At 43.5% G+C, this 20,086-nt stretch overlaps 1 protein-coding gene across 2 annotated transcripts in view; it reads right to left on the bottom strand.

The window, feature by feature from the left end:
- mapkbp1 (mitogen-activated protein kinase binding protein 1) overlaps positions 1-20,086 on the bottom strand; it is a 69,993-nt gene that overhangs the window by 24,781 nt on the left and 25,126 nt on the right. For both annotated transcript variants that reach the window (XM_060934396.1, XM_060934397.1), the window contains exons 3-9: positions 14,214-14,276; positions 13,273-13,330; positions 11,640-11,810; positions 11,370-11,507; positions 9,782-9,964; positions 8,403-8,563; positions 596-785 (exon numbers count right to left, since the gene is read on the bottom strand). In XM_060934396.1, the coding sequence (XP_060790379.1) occupies positions 596-785; positions 8,403-8,563; positions 9,782-9,964; positions 11,370-11,507; positions 11,640-11,810; positions 13,273-13,330; positions 14,214-14,276 (964 nt within the window). The remainder of the gene's footprint in view (positions 1-595; positions 786-8,402; positions 8,564-9,781; positions 9,965-11,369; positions 11,508-11,639; positions 11,811-13,272; positions 13,331-14,213; positions 14,277-20,086) is intronic.

The following is a 20,086-nucleotide window of genomic DNA, read 5'->3' as shown; positions in this document are numbered from 1 at the left end:
AACCTAATCTGACACACCCTACTCAAGTAACATTAAAAATTAAAAATAAATATTAAAAACAATTCTTTTTAAATGGGAAAAAATTGTATTCCTTAATAGAATACCACAATCATGTAAACAATACAAATACAAAATGCCATTATAGTAACAAACATGACATAATCTGCTGGTACAGGCAGAGGTTACTTAAGGCATATAATAGGGTTTTCCATGGGAATAGTTTCCCAAAAGAAAAGAAAAAAAAAATATATATATATATATATATATATATATATATATATATATATATATATATAAAATAAACTACAGTGAAATAAACTATATACAAGAATATTAACAAGTTTTTCTTCAACCAAGAAAAGAATAGGAACCTGTTTTCTCAAAACTCACTTATTGAAATTATAAAATAGAATTTTATAGAAAATTTTTGTATATATTTTAGTTAATAATTAAAAAAAATTGTGAAACTTTTAATACTTTAGTCAAAGACATTTCTAAATTTAGCTTTAAGTGTAAAATTCTGTAGAAATCACCCATTTAGATAAGGCACAACTTTTTCAGTGGGGAGAATCTTTGTGTTAGGCATGCGTCTTACCTCCACACTCCACACACACGAAGAGTGATACAGGGCAGAGTAAACTTTTCCCACTTTGTGAAGGTCACGAACATCCCAGACATACAGGCTATGATCATTGTAAACACAGGACAGCCAGCGGTTAGTGGGATCATAAGACACAGCCACTGTGTCAGGGTACCGAGCATCCAATTTGTATGCAAAGAGGTGGCTGATGGGAAGCAAAAGATAGATTTGTCATGAGACAAATGAGTGTCCTAATAAATGGTCAGTGAAACTAAGCTTTCCTATGCTTTTGGAATGCAGGCAGAAATAATGAAAATAGTGGAAAGAAGATGCTAGAATTTCATTGATACAATGTTCCTTTATATTCATTGACTGCACAGAGGATTTAAAGCATATACGCAGAACCATGGCCTCACTTTCGTTTATAAATGTCTTGAGACCTCAAGAATGGCACAGGAATAGTTTTAAGCGTTAACAATAAATCTAATATAGTAATTTTTACGATTAAAGTGATTTATATAGGTAGCGGTCTGAGTGAATGACCTTGACGTCCATAACGTCACAGCAGGAAGGTCTATCGGTCTCATTGCCACTTCCGCTATACTAAAATACAGAGCTGACTGCAATGCCGATCCTCCATTTTGAGCTAATTTATCGCTATGCCACGCAGATGTGTTTTTGGCTGGTACAGGAACACGACAGAAGCTGGATTTATGTTGCATTCATGACCCAAGAATGTTCAAACTGCAAATATTTGGATGCGTTTTCCGAGAAGTTCACAGACACGTTGGGCGGCTATGAAGTGGTCTCTCCTCTGCACATTTTATTGAGGACTCGTATGAGACCTCTGATCTGTTGAAGAGTGTTGGCTACAAGTCTGTATTGAAAGAGGGTGCAGTACCAACAATTAAAGAAAACTACAAGAAAAGGAAAGTATTTATTTTATTTATTTTTTTAAAAGGAAAGTGAGTTCAGTTGCACCAGTCCTCCCAGAGTGAGCCGAGGGTTGTTGCTAAAACCCAGGAGGGAACGGGATGGGACATATCGCTCAGGCAGTGACCTCCCTGCAGTTGTTGCTAAAACCGGTGACGTCCCGTTCCATCCCGGGTTTTAGTAATTGCCTGAGCCCAGCAGTAATGGCGGAATACACAGCATGAAGAAAACTGAATGAGTGTAGCAGCAGTCTTATTTCTAAACTGAATATTGCTGCCATCTCGCCCTTACATGGAAGAAGTGAATGAACAGCGAACTGAACAAACAACTGAAAGTCAGATTGTTTAAAAAACAAATCGGCCTTCAAGAAGCGAGAACACCAAAGGGTAAGCTCTGACTCTCATTTGGATAACATTTAAAAAAAAACGTTTACCTGCATTTAGATTAATAAATGTAACTTGTATTGTGTGTTTAAGTTACCGGGTGTGGCAGCGGGGCGTGGCCAAGCAGCAGTCTGTGAATAGAGGGCGGGGTCGGAGAAGGTAAGTGGCTAAGTCATTCCACCTGCTGTCAATAGTGTGTGTGTTTTACAGGGATGGAGCATAAAGGGAGAGAGAGAGCAAAGGAGTTCTCTCCCCGACCACAATGCATATGTGTGTGAGTGAGTGAGTGAGTGAGAGAGAGAGAAAGAAAGAAAGCTGAAAAGCTAAATAAATAAAGTGGTTTGGCTAACATCAACTCTCGCCTGCCATGCTTCTGTGCTCCACCCACATCAGGAATTGCTACAGTGGTGCCGAAACCCGGGAGCACAGAAGGGAACCACCCCACGGAGTCCTCCCCATTCGAAGAGCTCATCCTTGCCCTCGCTACCGCCCACCAGAACCAGCATCAAGCGCTGATCACCCTCCGGAAGGAGCAGCAGCAACGCTTCGAAGCCTTGATGCTGGCCCAGCAGGAAGAATCACCAGGCGTTTCGGCACCTGCTTGCGTCAGCAGGGCCGTCGGCCACCGCTGCTGCCACCCTCAGGAAGATGGGACCACAGGACGATCTGGAAGCGTTCCTTGCTTTCTTTGAGCAAGCAGCCGAGGCATGGGGGTGGCCGCAGGAGCAGCGCGCGGCGCGCCTCCTCCCGCTCCCGACTGGCGAGGCGCAGCTCCCTGCTGACAGCCGACTGGTCTATGCTGACCTAAGGAAAGCCATTCTGCAGCGGCTCGGCTGCTCCCTGGAGCAACATCATCAGCACTTCCGGACGCTGGCACTGGAGGAGGTCAGCCGGCCGGCCGTTTGCATTCGGCCAGCAACTCCGGGACGCCTGCCGGTGGTGGTTGAGGGCAGAAGACCGCGACGCCGACGAGATCATCGATCTGGTGGCACTGGAGCAGTTTATCTCTCGACTTCCGGAAGGAATGGCAGAATGGGTCCAGTGTCACCGCCCGGCCTCGCTAGAACGAGCCATCGAGCTGGCGGAGGACCATCTGGAGGCGGCTCCAATGGCAGACAGACGAGGAGCCTCCCCTTGCTTCTCTTCTTTCTTTCTTTCTTTCTCTCTCTCTCTCTCCTGTCTCTTGTCCCCCTCTCCACCCCATTCCCCTGCCACGGAGGCGGCAGCTGGCTCCTCCCCAACTGGCCCGTCGCACCCGTGGTGTCCTCCCATCTCCCTCTTCTGTGTTGTCTCCCCCTCAGGTGAGTGACACCCATAACACCAGTGCAGAGGGAAAGCCTGGGCCGGTGTGCTGGCGCGGCGGGGAGTCGGAGCATCTCCAAAGTCAGAGCTCCACAAGGGAGGTGGGTGCTGTAATCCGGATCCCCAACGCACCAGAAACCGCCCCCGATCGGGCTGGAGCGTATCGCATACCGGTGAGTATTCAAGGGGATACATATCACGCTTTGGTGGATTCCGGTTGCAATCAGACCTCAATTCACTAATGCCTGGTGCAAGGTGAGGCATTGGGGAGAGCACAAGCGGTGAAAGTGTTGTGTGTGTACGGGGATGTTCACCATTACCCTCTGGTGTCTGTCCATATTTTATTCCAGGGCCAAATGCATAGAATAAAGGCGGCGGTTAGTCCCCGTCTTACCCACTCGTTGATTTTGGGTACTGATTGGCCGGGATTTAAAAAACTAATGAAATATTTAACACGTAGTGGGTCCTGCCCTAGTAGGTCACGGGAAGATCTTGGTGTGGCATTGGCGGGAGAAGCTGTCACAGAGCCGTCTACGTCGACACCGCGTCAGAGTGAGGAGCAGCCTGCTCCTCCTTCCTCTCTCGGGGATTCCCTTGGGGATTTCCCGTGAGAACAGTCACGAGACGAGACTCTGTGGCATGCGTTTGACCAAGTGAGAGTAATCGATGGTCAAACTCTTCAGCCAAGCATGGCACCAACCTTCCCCTATTTTGCCATTATTAAAGATAGATTGTACCGAGTGACGCAGGACACTCAAACTAAGGAACGAGTTAATCCCAAAGAGCCATAGGGAACTCGTATTCCATGCAGCTCACTTTAATCCCATGGCTGGACACTTGGGACAAGACAAAACACTAGCCCGAATAATGGCCTGGTTCTATTGGCCAGGGATTTGCGGGGATGTCTGTCGGTGGTGTGTGGCATGCCGTGAATGCCAATTAGTAAATCCCGCGGCCACTCCAAAAGTGCCGTTGTGCCCTCTTCCTCTAATCAAGACCCCGTTTGAGCGAATTGGGATGGATCTCATCGGGCCATTAGATCGGTCAGCACGGGGATACCACTTTATTTTAGTTCTAGTGGACTATGCAATGCGATATCTAGAAGCAGTGCCTCTCCACAATATCTCAGCACGCAGTATTGCAGAAGCGCTCTTCCGCTTTATCACCCGGGTCAGGATTCCGAAAGAATTCCTGTTTATGTCACGCGCACTGCGCGAGCTGTATGGGTTACTGGGGATTAAGTCTATCTGCACCAGTGTCTATCACCCATAAGCAAATGGCTTAGTAGAGCGATTTAACCAAACGCTCAAAAACATAATCCGCAAATTCGTAAGTGAAGATGCGCGTAATTGGGATAAGTGGCTCGAGCCCCTGTTGTTCGCAGTATGAGAGGTCCCGCAAGCCTCCACGGGGTTTTCTCCCTTTGAATTATTATATGGGCGTAAGCTGCATGGCATTCTGAACGTGCTACGGGAAGATTGGGAGGAGGGGCCTTCACCAAGTAAAAATGAAATTCAGTACGTTCTTGACCTGCGTGCAAAACTCCACACCCTCACGCACCTAACTCAGGAGAATTTGCAGCAGGCACAAGAACATCAAAGCTGGCTGTATGACAGGGGCACGCGCCTTAGAGAGTTCACGCCAGGAGACAAAGTGCTCGTATTATTGCCCACGTCGAGTTCTAAACTAGTCACCAAGTGGCAAGGGTCCTTTTTTTTTTTTAAACTTTATTCGTCACATGCACACGTCAAGCACAGTGAAATTCATCCTCTGCATTTAACCCATCTGAAGCAGTGAACACACGCGCGCACACACACCCAGAGCAGTGGGCAGCCCAGAGCGCCCGGGGAGCAGTCAGGGGTTCGGTACCTTGCTCAAGGGCACCTTAGCCCAAGGCCGCCCCACGTCAACCTAACTGCATGTCTTTGGATTGTGGGGGAAACCGGAGCACCCGGAGGAAACCCACACAGACATGGGGAGAACATGCAAACTCCAGACAAAAAGGCCCTCGCCGGCTGCTGGGTTCGAACCCGGAACCTTCTTGCTGTGAGGCGACCGTGCTAACCACTACACTACCGTGCCACCCACGGTGAGGTCACACAGCGAGTTGGGGACGTTGACTATGAGGTGAAGCAAACGGATAGGGGCGGGGCACTGCAAATCTACCACCTCAACCTTTAAAAACGCTGGAATGAGGGGGTCCCCATGGCATTGGTAGTCCCAGAGAAGGTGGAGCTGGGGCCAGAGGTAAAAAGGATAACAACATCTTGGACCACTCTGGTCCCTTGTGGAGACCACCTCTCACCAACTCACGGAAGTAGCCAAGTTGCAGAAGGAATTTTCCGACAGGTTCTCGCCCCTTCCTGGTCGTACTCACCTCATAGAACACCACATCGGAACGCCCCCGGGGGTGATAGTGTGTAGCCGCCCTTACCGATTGCCCGAACACAAAAAAAGGTGGTTCGAGATGAACTCAAGGCCATGCTCGAAATGGGCATAGTCGAGGAGTCCCACAGTGACTGGAGCAGCCCAGTAGTCCTGGTTCCCAAGACCGACGGGTTGGTCCGGTTCTGTGTGGACTATAGAAAGGTCAACGCGGTGTCTAAATTTGACGCATACCCAATGCCTCGCATTGATGAGTTACTTGATCGGTTAGGCGCTGCTTGCTTTTATTCAACACTGGATCTAACAAGGGGATATTGGCAGATCCCCTTGACTCCTCTATCCCAAGAAAAAAAAACAGCCTTTTCCACACCGTTTGGATTACACCAATTTGTCATGCTCCCTTTTGAGTTATTTAGGGCACCCACTACGTTCCAGCGGCTTATGGACAGGGTCCTCCGCCCTCACGCTGCTGCCTATCTAGACGACATTATAATTTACAGTAATTATTGGTCGCAGCACCTGGAACACCCGAGGGCCGTTCTAAAGTCGCTGAGGCGGGTGGGCTGGCCTCACAGCTCACCCAAAAAGTGTGCAATTGGGCAGGTGGAAGTACAGTATCTGGGGTTCCACTTGGGCCATGGGCAGGTGCGTCCCCAAATTAACAAGACTGCAGCGATTGCGGCCTGCCCGAGGCCCAAGACCAAAAAGGAGGTGAGACGGTTCTTGGGGCTGGCTGGCTATTATTGTAGGTTTATACCTAATTATTCGGACATCACCAGCCTGCTAACCGATCTCACTAAAAAGGGGGCTCCAGATCCGGTCCAGTGGACGGAGCAGTGCCAACAGGCCTTCTCGGAGGTAAAGCTGCACCGTGTGGGGGGCCACTTTTACACTCCCCTGACTTCTCTCTACCCTTTATTTTGAAGACTGATGCATCGGACAGAGAGCTGGGGGCCGTTTTGTCCCAGGAGGTGGAGGGCGAGGAGCGCCCCGTGCTGTACATCAGCCGGAAACTCTCGATGCGTGAAAGTAGGTACAGCACAATCGAGAAGGAGTGTCTCGCCATCAAATGGGCGGTCCTCGCCCTTCGATACTACCTGCTGGGGCGCCCTTTCACTCTCTGTTCGGACCACGCACCCCTCCAATGGCTCCACCGCATGAAGGATGCCAATGCGTGGATCACCTGTTGGTATCTTGCCCTCCAGCCATTTAAGCTCGAGGTGATCCACAGGCCGGGGGCACAGATGGTGGTGGCTCCCCGGCCTGAGTCGGGCGGTAGGGATATGTGGCAGCGGGGCATGGCCAAGCAACAGTCTGTGAACGGAGGGCGGGGTCGGGGAAGGTAAGTGGCTAAGTCATTCCACCTGCTGTCAATAACGTGTGTGTTTGTTTGTTACAGGGATGGAGCATAAAGGGAGCGAAAGAGAGCAGAGAAAAGGAGCTCTCCCCCTGACCACAATGCATGTGTGAATGAGTGAGAAAGAAAGAAAGAAAGCTGAAAAGCTAAATAAAGTGGTTTGGCTAACATCAATTCTCGCCTGCCGTGCTCCTGTGCTCCACCCACATCAGGAATTGCTACACCGGTATAAGATTATTTAATTTGCTTCAGAATGTGATCGTCTCAGTTCATCTGATTATTTACTTAGCCTTTTACGTTTTATCAATGAAAATGCATGCATGTACATGTATGTTGCATAAGTTACAACACCTATCCTGTTTTAATGAGAGTCAACTCAAATAGTGAAGTCAAATCAGTCTTAGTTGAGCAAGTTGGTAACAGTATTTCTTACTTTCACCATAAATTTTTATTTATATGACTTTGGTCTATAGCTGTAAAAGGCCTCGGCATTAAAACCGGTTCCTGCTGTGAGGTCACACACTCATGGCTGGCTGGCTCAGTGGGGCAGCTCAAATGCCAACTTTGCAGTCGATTTTAACTCTCAAAAATATATATTTTTTTATTCCCATTTATGCAGCATACAAGAGTCAAGGATGGAGATACTATCCACTCAGAAATTTATTTAAAAATAAAGGCTCTGCCAGAGGTGATTCTAGAGTCTGTTGTGGCCCCAAGCAAAAATTTCCAGGGGGCCCTTCTGACCAGTGTTCATCACCAATATGTTATAAATAATCTGACACCAACGAAAAATGTATGAAACCAAAGTTTTTTAAATTCCAAATGTGAAAATACAATGGTAAAGAACAATACAAAACAAAATAAATAAACCCTCGGACCCCGACTCTCGGGGGGCCCCTGGGCCAGGGGGCCCCAAGCAGTTGCCTGCCTTGCCTGTTCACAAGCTGCGCGTCTGGGCTCTGCATATCTCCTTTAAGCTCAAAAGCCCAATTTTAGCTATCCTGTATACAGCATGATTATCATACAGGAAGGGGGTGGGAGGGGAGAACCCCACACACAACAAGGACTGCTGAATAAATGTGACGGGTCAGCCTATTCAAGCAGACCACACACTGGATACATTTTAGAAGGGGAGGAAATGCTTCCTACATAGTTTGCAAAAATTTGCATAAGTATGACTGTGGATAAGAATCAAATACCAGAAAACCCACACTGACCCAATTTATATGATGCCCAATGAAAGCAGGAATGCTGTTCAACAGAACTCAACTGACCTTTTGAAAACAAGAGTTAACAGTGACAAAGCTCCGAGTATAGCACGCTGTCTGCCTACTAAGCAAAACATATACTTTGATGCACTATTTCTACATGAATATGTTGAATTCAGATATAATTCAAATTCCATAACTCACAGGGTCCTAAAAGAGTAAATTTGAAGAGATTTTTAAATGTTGCAGCTGACCTGGCATCAGTGACTGTGGCGATGTCAGTGCCCAGGCTGTGTGGGCGAGGCAGAGTGCAGATGAAGTGCAGGTTGACTGGGTTGAAAGCTCGCACAGTTCCATCAGCACAGCCACAGAATATCAGATCCTCAGTGACAGACAGTGCAGTGGCTAAGCCAGTCTGGAAGAGCAAATAAAAGTATAGCGTTTTTGAACTGGACAAAGAAATACAACAGTCTGTAGACAAAAAAATGTGAACACACACCATTATACACTTTTGAGCTTTTAGCGGGTCTACGTAAAACAACTGCATTTGTGGATAACAGAACTGGGTTTTGATGTAAAACAGATTAAAAATGGTAGATGGGATGCAATTTTAGGACGACACACAATCTGAATCTGTAATGATACTGATGAAATAAAGGCCTGTGTATACTCAGTAGACATTCTGAGAGTTGCATCTCATTTTCTAAAAATGTGCAACTTTAACCATGCAAGTAGGCCACCACCGACAGCCTCTCTGAGCCAACCACAAGGTTCCTTATGATCCATAATAGGAGTCAGATGTTTGTGTTTAGGGAATCTAACCAAGTCTAATTTAGCTCAAAAAAAAAAAAAAGCTCTGGTTGTGAATTGAGGAGAAAGGTGTACTTGGTGTTTACCGATTTACTCAGATACTGATATAATTTGATTGCCCAAATCACAGAATGGTATATAAATGTTGCAGCCTCACAGCTGATGAGCTTTCAGCTAATGACCCTCTTGTTCTCGTTCACACTTGTGCTTTTGTCTATACAATTAACACTGGATGCCACAGAAATAAACTCTGCATTTGACTACAAACAGAATTCATTGGCTTGACCAATCTGAAAAGCTCAAAATACCAGTGAATGTTCAAGAAGACTGTGTACCAGTGTACCAGACTAAATCACCAGACCCTGATGGTGCAAGTAAGATCTGGACACCAAATGAACCATAGACACGGTGCCAGTGATAAAATGCAATGTGAACGCAACACAATAATGAATTTGTGAGATGATATAATGGGCAAATGGAAACCATTATGAATGGATGGCCATAACCAACAGTAAATGTGAGGTAAAAGTGGCTGATGTGGCCCAGATGAGCAACTTACTGTGATATTGTCGTTTTTCTGCACAGTATAAGAGGAGAAGAAGCAGAACACTAAGCATAGTTAGTACAAGCTAGAAACGGCAGCTAAAAGCAGTGTCTTGTCTTCAATATAGCGTGGTTAGAAAAAAGCCAAAAAACAAAACATTTAAGGAGTTTTTAAAAAAATAAATTTTAACATGTCATGATTTAACTTTTCTTAATATACTGCAAGCAGACCAACCTTAATTTTAAGCAAATAATCAATTGGCCAGTTAGACCCACTCACCCTGAGCTCCATCCACTTGTCCAGCAGCCTCTTGTCATTGAACTCACACAGGAGGCCTGAGGAGGTGATGCAGAAAGTGCTGCTGGACTTCCGGCCCTTGCCACAAGCCACATCACTGAAGAAGTTATTCCTGAGCTCACCCAGCAACCCAGAACGACCTAGTAAGGGCACTGTGGCATTGACCTGACAATATAACACATCACATCTGGTATTAGGGGCGGCACGGTGGTGTAGTGGTTAGTGCTGTCGCCTCACAGCAAGACGGTCCGGGTTCGAGCCCCGTGGCCGGCGAGGGCCTTTCTGTGTGGAGTTTGCATGTTCTCCCCGTGTCCGTGTGGGTTTCCTCCGGGTGCTCCGGTTTCCCCCACAGTCCAAAGACATGCAGGTTAGGTTAACTGGTGACTCTAAATTGACCGTAGGTGTGAATGCGAGTGTGAATGGTTGTCTGTGTCAGCCCTGTGATGACCTGGCAACTTGTCCAGGGTGTATCCCGCCTTTCGCCCATAGTCAGCTGGGATAGGCTCCAGCTTGCCTGCGACCCTGTAGAACAGGATAAAGCGGCTAGAGATAATGAGACGAGACGTATGGTATTACACTTCTTATAAAATAATTTTAACTGCGTTTTTGGTTTTAACATAAACATATAAACTGTGTTTCTGTAGTTTACAAGACAACTGTGTCTGGTGTTAACACAGAAATATGAACAAATATAATAACAGGAGGAAAAAAAACAGGATGATGGATTATATTTGTCAAATAAAACGTGCCGTTGTTTTGTTAAAATATTATTTTAGACAAAGTTTTATATACAGTACTCTGCAGAAGTCTTAGGCATCCTATTTTTTTCCATACAAACTTTGTTATAGATTTCTATTTTATGACGTCGACATGATTGAGTCAGTACAAAAACATTTTAGAGTTCCAAACGTTCGTTTCCCAGCACAAAATTAAATATTATAGGAAAAAAAAAAGTTCATATCTGAGCAGAATATTACATAAGAGACCATTTTTTTTTCAGATTAAAAAAGAAAAACTATGAAGGCTACTGGGTTTTCCTGCAAAATTAACAACCAAGTGTGACAGTCAAAGTGTCCAGCAGAACTGTGGCTGGTTCTGCAAGATGCTCAGTAAAACCTACAGCTCGTTTCTTTACAAAACTGCACTCACTGTACACGAGACTACTACATCTCACACCAAATATTGACTTTGTTTCATTTATTATGGCTTACTGCTGTTTATTAGTATTTTTTTTATGTTGATACATTTCATTATTTTTAAGCCATTTTTGGTCTACAGCATTTCTTTACATGTGCCCAAGACTTTTGCACAGTATTGTGCACTTTAGAATGCATTCACTTCAATAAAAGGTTATTGTACAACATAGTTTTATCTAGCCTAGATCAGGTAGCATTGAACACAATCTAGCACTGCTGATTATATCACATGCGTTATTGAGGTCATTTCCTATACATAATTTTATGCAAAACAGTATTTGAATTTAACAAACCTCTCATGTAAAAACAGCATTTGTATTTGTGACCAATGAGAAATGGCTAGTTAAAAGATTTGCCATAAGCAGTCTGCATACCTTGGAGGCCTTGGTATGGTCCAGGTACCAAAACTTGACATGTCTGTTTCCTGCTGTGACAAAGTAGGAGCTGTCATCTGAAAATGACACGGCCGTCACTTTACTGGAGACTTTGTTGGCGGCCACCAGTACATTTTTCTGGAAGGAGAACAAGAAATATCCATGGCATCGTTATAGTGACCGTTTCAAATGACGGGCCTCGTTTGGACAAATCTACTGATCTGTGGTGCAGGTAAGGTTAAACTTATATGAGACAAATGTTGTGCACACCTTCCAGGCCCAGACGTTGACAATCATGTCATGCTGGTAGCCCACACTGACGATGTACTTGCTGTTGGGGGAGAAGGCTACGCAGGCCACACCATACTTGTGCTCCTGTAGTTCTGCTACAGGAGTTCTTGCCACCACATCCCACACACGCACTGCTGGCATATGACCACTCTGTGTGTGAGAGAGAGGAGAGCAGAGAGAATGTAATAACCAGTGACTTAATCAAGGCCCACATATCAATATCCTATCCTGTTTTAGCAGCAAATGGGATAGATTTGTGATAGACAGCAGGGAAAAGAGTTTGTAATTTCAATATTCTGAAATTGCAATCTCACACACACACACACACACACACACACACACGTCTTTGTTTACTACTTGAAATGATGGGTAAAGAATCAGTGGACTTGGGATTATCCAAGTTATGCATCCCAATTACAAATCCATTACAAAAAGTAAACACCTGACTTGAGCTCATGACAGTTTGCTGATTAGATAATTCTACTTTAATAGTCAAAGCAGTCCAAATGCATTTACTAGTTAACACTAACAGAACCACACACAGAGGCTACACTCAGAGGGAGAAAGTTGTTTATGCAAGGGCCAACCACAGCAGCCAAACACACGCTGAGACTTCTTCAGCTTTTGCATTTCTTTCACCCCTAGCAAAGCCTTACATGCCTCCTACCCTCTGCTTCTCCAAGACCCATTTTCATTCTCATTGCCTTGCGCCCTATTTTACAATCTTTCTCCTTCTCTCTTTCCCCCCCTCGCCTTCACCTCCTACTGACAGCACAGTCTATGCGTAGGCTGCCACTGTGCCGCCTGTTTCCACAGCAACCAGTAAGCACACACTCATCATTTTCACACACACGCTCGAGGCACAGGAACGGAAAAGATTAGTCTTGCACACCAGTAGAGTCTCATGCGGAGCGTGTATGGATTTGAGGATTAGGGCAACACACAACTTGTGTTTAGCCACACCAGGCAACATCACAAAGCCTGAAGTGCTCCTTACATGTTCCAGACTCACACTGACGCCTCTGTATTGGAATTGTGACAACTAAGTCAGTTCTATCAGTTAACTACAACAAAGAGTTAACCTTAAATCAATGATGTCTGGATATATTTTCCTGAAATTTTATCTCTCTCGGCTTGAACGTGCTTGGTTTTTTTGGGAAAATAATATTCCTGGGTGTGTTCTGTTTGTCTGAGGTGGGGATGGTACAAATATTTGGAGGTGGGGCAAACAAACATTCTGTCCAGTGGTAGTGTTCCAAATAATTACCTTCAAGGTAATTTGATAAACACTGAAGCAGGGTAGAGAATATCCTAATACCTAATCTAAATATTTAATGGATGCTTGAACATTCATCAAATGCCTTTTACCCCATATTATCAACTGCACAGCATCACATACTGCAGAAGCTGAAGGGTTCAGAGACACCTCTTCATTGTTTTGTATGAAGGAGCAATTCATTTATTATTTCTTTAATGCAAGTAGCCTAATCTAACCGATCAAGCAGGCATGGCTGCTTTACAGTGTCTTATTTTGTATGAGCCTTGAAGTGGTGGTGGTGGTGGGGCAAAAACAATAAAATAAAGTAAAATAAAAAAAAAATCCCCTCCTCACCTCTCCCGTGACCACATATTTGCCATCTGGTGAGAAAGATAGAGTGGTGATTGTTTTCCTGAGGGGAAAGAAAGGAAAGAGAAGTATTTCAGTTATCATGCTGAAGTGAATGCTTCCTGTCCACATAAAAAGGCTTCCTGTCTGGTTGGTTAGTGCTCATTCCAACAATGAACATGACTCATATCATGATCAAGCTCATGAATATCGCTTCAGACAGAAGCACTGATTCAAACAGTTATAGCTGCTTTATTATTATTATTACTACAAACTCATTTCTGCTTTGAGTAATGATGAATATACGATTCTGTATGCTTTTTGGCTTTGAATGTTAAGTTTTACATAGCGTTAAAAGAATGTCCTTGGAGAATTACTAAGTGTCTAAAGCATGTGATAATTATGTAGAATGAGAGGTTACATTCCTGAGGTGTTGTCCATCACTAAACCACAGTCTGAATCACCATAACTCAACTGAATCAATCTATCATGTTAAGTGACTTCCTATCTCAGAGAGACAGAAAAAAAAAAAAAAACAGAAATACGCATGCTTGTGAACGTGTTGCAATTTATTCTGTAGCCAGTAAGGGAAAAATTATACTCATTAACTGCGGTATCTGTATGGTTTCAGTTCTAAACAGATACAGATATTATCCAGTGTCTTTGGAGTCTAGTCTAAGGCCTCTGTAATATGAGGCCCATTTGTATTGTAATAAAATCAGAGTACACGTATGATCATGTACGAGAACAACTGATGTTAAACATCTCTGAAACCACAGGACCACTAGTCACCGTTTCCTTTTATTCAGTGCAAATAAATCCAATTTTATCTGCACTGCAGTTTCTAGGACAAAAGGTATAAAAGTAGGCTTTACAGCGTATTAGCTATGAATCAAGCCGGGGCATGTGCCGAAGCTGTGACATGCAGCTGGGACTGGGAACTCTACCTTGAGTTGTTGAGAATATGATACTGTTTGTTCTTCTTGGGGTTCAGAAGCACCACCACACACCTAAAGCAGAAAGGAAAGAAAATAATGAAATACTAATTAATACCAAGCACATCTTTACTAGTTTGATTAGAAATTAACTAGTATTTTTGGTACAGTTTGTATTGTGTGGCGTTTCCCTTTGCGCATTTGCTCTCCCCCCATTTCTTTCATCTTGCAAAATGAAAAAAGTAAAAGCCTTTTAAATGGGCTGGAAATAAACACTGCCTATTATTCCTTTACATGCCATCATGATTGCAAAGTTCTGCAAAACTACCAGTAACAAAAAAAAAAAAAAAAGGAGAAATACAGCAGTCTGTTCTGGGAATAAACTGAGAAAAGCCACTCGCGTCATTATACAACTACAAATTCACAGATAGCCCTCTGACAGGACAAAGTTGAAGAGCTGAGTTGGAGAAATACAATCCAAACAATTATTAAATTGTCATTGGTGTCGAGTAATCCAGTCTCTAACCAGAAACGCAGCCCAACAGTGATTAAAACAGGAAGAATCAGGAGTGAGAGGTGGTCAGAAACATGTGTGCTTAGCTTTGAAAGTAGGTTCGGTGGGCCACATGCTGCTTGCTCCTGATTTTGTTATGCTCACCAGCCCCACCCTATATTATGTGGAACACTTTTTTTTTTTTAAAGGGAAAAGACTTTATTATGAAGCACATAGGAACGTCAGTCCTGCAAGGTTTGCCGTCCAAAATAATACAACTTAGAATCAATCATACCAAGTATAAATATATAGTTAAATTAGTAATACGCTATGTCCACTCACACAGGCAAATGGACAAGCTCCTACCAGTAGTATAGCTTGACTCAAACCTTAGGTCTGCTCTGCTGGCTGACTGCCAACTTAGTAGGTCAATTTATTTATGCAAGAGCAAAATACAGACAGAATCATTGGCTGAATGTTGGATGGATACTTGACAGTGGTACCACTTAGAAAAACGTGTTTCTGGGAAAGGCACTGCAGCGTCATCAGTGCATAATAGGAAAAGGGCTTTAATCAATCATTATGCTTTCCTGTTACACAGCACCAGCAAATGCAGCTGTGTGTCAGCTGTGGAGGAATCATGGGTCACTTAAGTCACTGCTAAACATCAGAGAGAACAGACTGATGTATCAAAAACACGTGATTCGTTTTCCCAAAACCATGCAGTCAGGCACTTCTCCTCTGCATGCTGTGCAAGTTATTTGAAAGGACAAAGAAGCAAAGAGAAAAAGAGACTCCACTGACAACTAATGCACTTAACAGATTTTCAGGGCTATTTATATAGAACTTGCGAGAGGATTTACAAGGCTCAGACAGAGCACTTACACACACACACACACACACACACACACACACACACACACACACACACACACACAGACAAGAGTGTGACTACAGAGGATTCATCTTACGTCAGATACACTCCTATATGAAGCAGACACCACTGTAACATCGACACAGAGCAGGTACTGCTTAAAGGAACCGCTGAACCTTTAAGAACCAACCTACATTCGAAAATAAATCTACTATTTAGCCATTTATTCTCATTGTGGTCATTGTTGCTTGGGTTATCATGAACATGAGAAGACAATTCCATTTCAAGACCTCATCTCGAGTTCCCTCAGCTCCAGACCAGCAGCCTTTCGGTGCTAGAACAGAAACAATTTGGGCAACATATACTGTACGCACACATGCAACACACAAGTGCGGACACATGAGCAATGTGAAAGGATCTTATTTTGCACAGAATGTGACTCAGAGGAACAACAAACAATGCAAGATCACAATGGAAGAAAGAATACAGCTTTGGTGCATGTTGCTGTTCAAACAGTGAGGCTGTTCAACACATGGCTGCGACAGTGCTGCAATATAACCGCTTTTACATTCAAGGAGACACTAAGAGGAAAAAACAACACTATTAAATTAACTGGAAGAAACAAAACAGAAAATCCATTTCTGTAAGAGGAAGGAAACCAGAAGTAAACTACCCAACAGTCAGCTGATATGTTGGTCAGCAGTTGTTGTTTTTCCTGGTGTTGTTTTGGCCACAGTGATAAAAATTTGCAGATGAAGCAAGCTTTCATTTTGAAAAATTGAAAGGGTCACATCGTACAAGTACCTAGGTATTATCATTGAGGAGTCCCTGACATTTAAGTTACACATCAATAAACTTGTATTAAAACTGAAACTTAAATTGGGTTTTCTTTTTAGAAGTACCCATAAATATGGGTAATATGCATAAATATGACCTAAAACATCATCAGATTTTCACACAAGTCCTAAAAGTAGATAAAGAGAACCCAGTTAAAGAAATGAAACAAAAATATTATACTTGCTCATTTATTTATTGAGGAAAATGATCCAATATTACATATCTGTGAGTGGCAAAAGTATGTGAACCTCTAGGATTAGCAGTTAATTTGAAGGTGTTTTCAATCAATGGGATGACAATCAGGTGTGAGTGAGCACTCGGTTTTATTTAAAGAACAGGGATCTATCAAAGTCTGATCTTCACAACACATGTTTGTGGAAGTGTATCATGGCACGAACAAAGGAGATTTCTGAGGACCTCAGAAAAAGTGTTGTTGATGCTCATCAGGCTGGAAAAGGTTACAAAACCATCTCTAAAGAGTTTGGACTCCACCAATCCACAGTCAGACAGATTGTGTACAAATGGAGGAAATTCAAGACCATTGTTACCCTCCCCAGGACTGATCGACCAACAAAGATCACTCCAAGAGCAAGGCGTGCAATAGTCGGCAAGGTCACAAAGGACCCCAGGGTAACTTCTAAGCAACTGAAGGCCTCTCTCACACTGGCTAATGTTAGTGTTCATGAGTCCACCATCAGGAGAACACTGAACAACAATTGTGTGCATGGCAGGGTTGCAAGGAGAAAGCCACTGCTCTCCAAAAAGAACATTGCTGCTCATCTGCAATTTGCTAAAGATCATGTGGACAAGCCAGAAGGATATTGGAAAAATGTTTTGTGGATGGATGAAACCGAAATAAAACTTTTTGAATTCAATGAGAAGGGTTATGTTTGGAGAAAGGAAAACACTGCATTCCAGCATAAGAACCTTATCCCATCTGTGAAACATGGTGGTAGTATCATGGTTTGAGCCTGTTTTGCTGCATCTGGGCCAGGACGGCTTGCCATCATTGATGGAACAATGAATTCTGAATTATACCAGCAAATTCTAAAGGAAAATGTCAGGACATCTGGCCATGAACTGAATCTCAAGAGAAGGTGGGTCATGCAGCAAGACAACGACCCTAAGCACACAAGTCGTTCTACCAAAGAATGGTTAAAGAAGAATAAAGTTAATGTTTTGGAACTGCCAAGTCAAAGTCCTGACCTTAATCCAATCGAAATGTTGTAGAAGGACCTGAAGCGAGCAGTTCATGTGAGGAAACCCACCAACATCCCAGAGTTGAAGCTGTTCCGTACGGGGGAATGGGCTAAAATTCTTCCAAGCCGGTGTGCAGGACTGATCAACAGTTACCGGAAACGTTTAGTTGCAGTTATTGCTGCACAAGGGGGTCACACCAGATACTGAAAGCAAACGTTCACATACTTTTGCCACTCACAGATATGTAATATTGGATCATTTTCCTCAATAAATAAATGACCAAGTATAATATTTTTGTCTCATTTGTTTAACTGGGTTCTCTTTATCTACTTTTAGGACTTGTGTGAAAATCTGATGATGTTTTAGGTCATATTTATGCAGAAATATAGAAAATTCTAAAGGGTTCACAAACTTTCAAGCACCACTGTAAATTCTGCTTTTCACTCCAGGCTAGGAGACATCTGTTTTCAGCAAGGTTTTTTATTGCCCTTATTGGACTACATGGATCTACTCTTTATGAATGCACCTGACCAGTATTTAAAGAAATTGGACACATCACTGTGCCTTACGTTTTATCACTGGCTGCGGCAATCTTGTACACCATTGTACTCTGTATAACACAGCAAACTGTCCATCTCTGTCTGTTCGCAGACTTTCACACTGGTTGATGTTTGTTTATAAATCTGTTCTTGGGCTAGCTCCTCATCATCTTTATTTATACTTGTGTCTGAAACAAAAAACAACAAACAAACAAACAAACAAAACGACACAGCCTGCGCTCTAATAACATGTTACAGAGGTTTAGTTCCTGGAGTGAGAACAGATTTTAGGAAAAAAAAGGCTTTTAAATATGCTGCTCCTTCATCCTGGAACAATTCACAAAAGGACTTGAAACTGTCAAAGCTGATAAACCTGGGTGAATTTAAATCCATTCTAAAAGACAGAGAAAATACCTCTCTTGTACAATGCACTTGTTTTTAAATTTTTATTTTATGCTTTTAGCATTTTAACTGAATACCGTTTTATCTGTAAATCATTTGTAACGTTACACCAGGTGTATTTTTGTCTGTTCAATACTCGAAAAACCTCATGTCCGATCGTCCGAGACAACTAAAGTCTGTGCAAGGACGAGTAAAACTTTAATTGTAATTGTCTGATTGGACGACAAAAGTTAGTGCTGGCAACCTAAGCAAACACAGGCACGCAGGCGCTAAGAGAGCAGTGAAGCAGTCTAAAGTAGCTTGTCTCGTTTCACAGGAAACACATTAAAAAGTTTTATTCATCAACACAACAATATATAAAAGTACAAAAATTATTTTGAGGAAATCATTCAAATTTCCTTGCTTTTGGTTGTAATTCATCGAAGTATGAGTGTACTGGAAAAGCTCGACTCAGAGGGGTCCACGTATGATACCAATTGGCTCAGGGCGACGAGAGTCAAGGACATTGTGTGCCAGCAGTGCGGTTGAAGCGGGCAGGTGTCAAACTTGGAACTTTTATATCAGAATTGGAGTTAATAATAAACGATATCACTTAATAAATGTTCCTTACCTCTAACCAGTGTGTGTGTGTGTGTGTGTGTGTGTGTCTCATCTCACCTCATCTCATTATCTCTAGCCGCTTTATCCTGTTCTACAGGGTCGCAGGCAAGCTGGAGCCTATCCCAGCTGACTACGGGCGAAAGGCGGGGTACACCCTGGACAAGTCGCCAGGTCATCACAGGGCTGACACATAGACACAGACAACCATTCACACTCACATTCACACCTACGGTCAATTTAGAGTCACCAGTTAACCTAACCTGCATGTCTTTGGACTGTGGGGGAAACCGGAGCACCCGGAGGAAACCCACGCGGACACGGGGAGAACATGCAAACTCCGCACAGAAAGGCCCTCGCCGGCCACGGGGCTTGAACCCGGACCTTCTTCCTGTGAGGAGACAGCGCTAACCACTACACCACCATGTGTGTGTGTGTGTGTGTGTGTGTATAACGATTTTTTAAATTGTTTTTGATGGTTTCATATATTGCATAACGATATTTTTATTTTCTAAATATTTATCAACATACCGACATTGTAGCACGGGAGCCTGTGATTGGTGGACAGCCGACAAAGGGTGTCCCTCATTCGTTGTAAATTGTGACATAAAAATTGTTAACACATACGGGACTTGCTGATTGGCTGTTCACATAATGAAGCCAAGTGGAGATGTCCGGCGTCTGGTGCTGTTGTCCAAAGAAAACTACAGCTAAAAAAGCTCTACTACCGGATTACTTGGACAGTCTTAGTCAGAAAGAAGTGAAGGATATGGTAGATATACACGGAAATTAGAGCTTATTAGCGGTTATGATCTGTACAAAATTCCTCGAAATGACTGGAGTGACGGTGCAGATTTGTGGCCCAGCGTTAGCATTAGCTACATGTTGGAATATACCTTCTTTTTCCCCAAAAAGTCCCGATACAGAAGAACAGTTTAAAAAT

Source organism: Neoarius graeffei, chromosome 11 (genome assembly GCF_027579695.1).
Source record: "Neoarius graeffei isolate fNeoGra1 chromosome 11, fNeoGra1.pri, whole genome shotgun sequence".
Classification (NCBI taxonomy): domain Eukaryota; kingdom Metazoa; phylum Chordata; class Actinopteri; order Siluriformes; family Ariidae; genus Neoarius; species Neoarius graeffei.
Note: the sequence above shows the minus strand (reverse complement) of the source record. Positions and strands in the feature narration are given on the sequence as shown.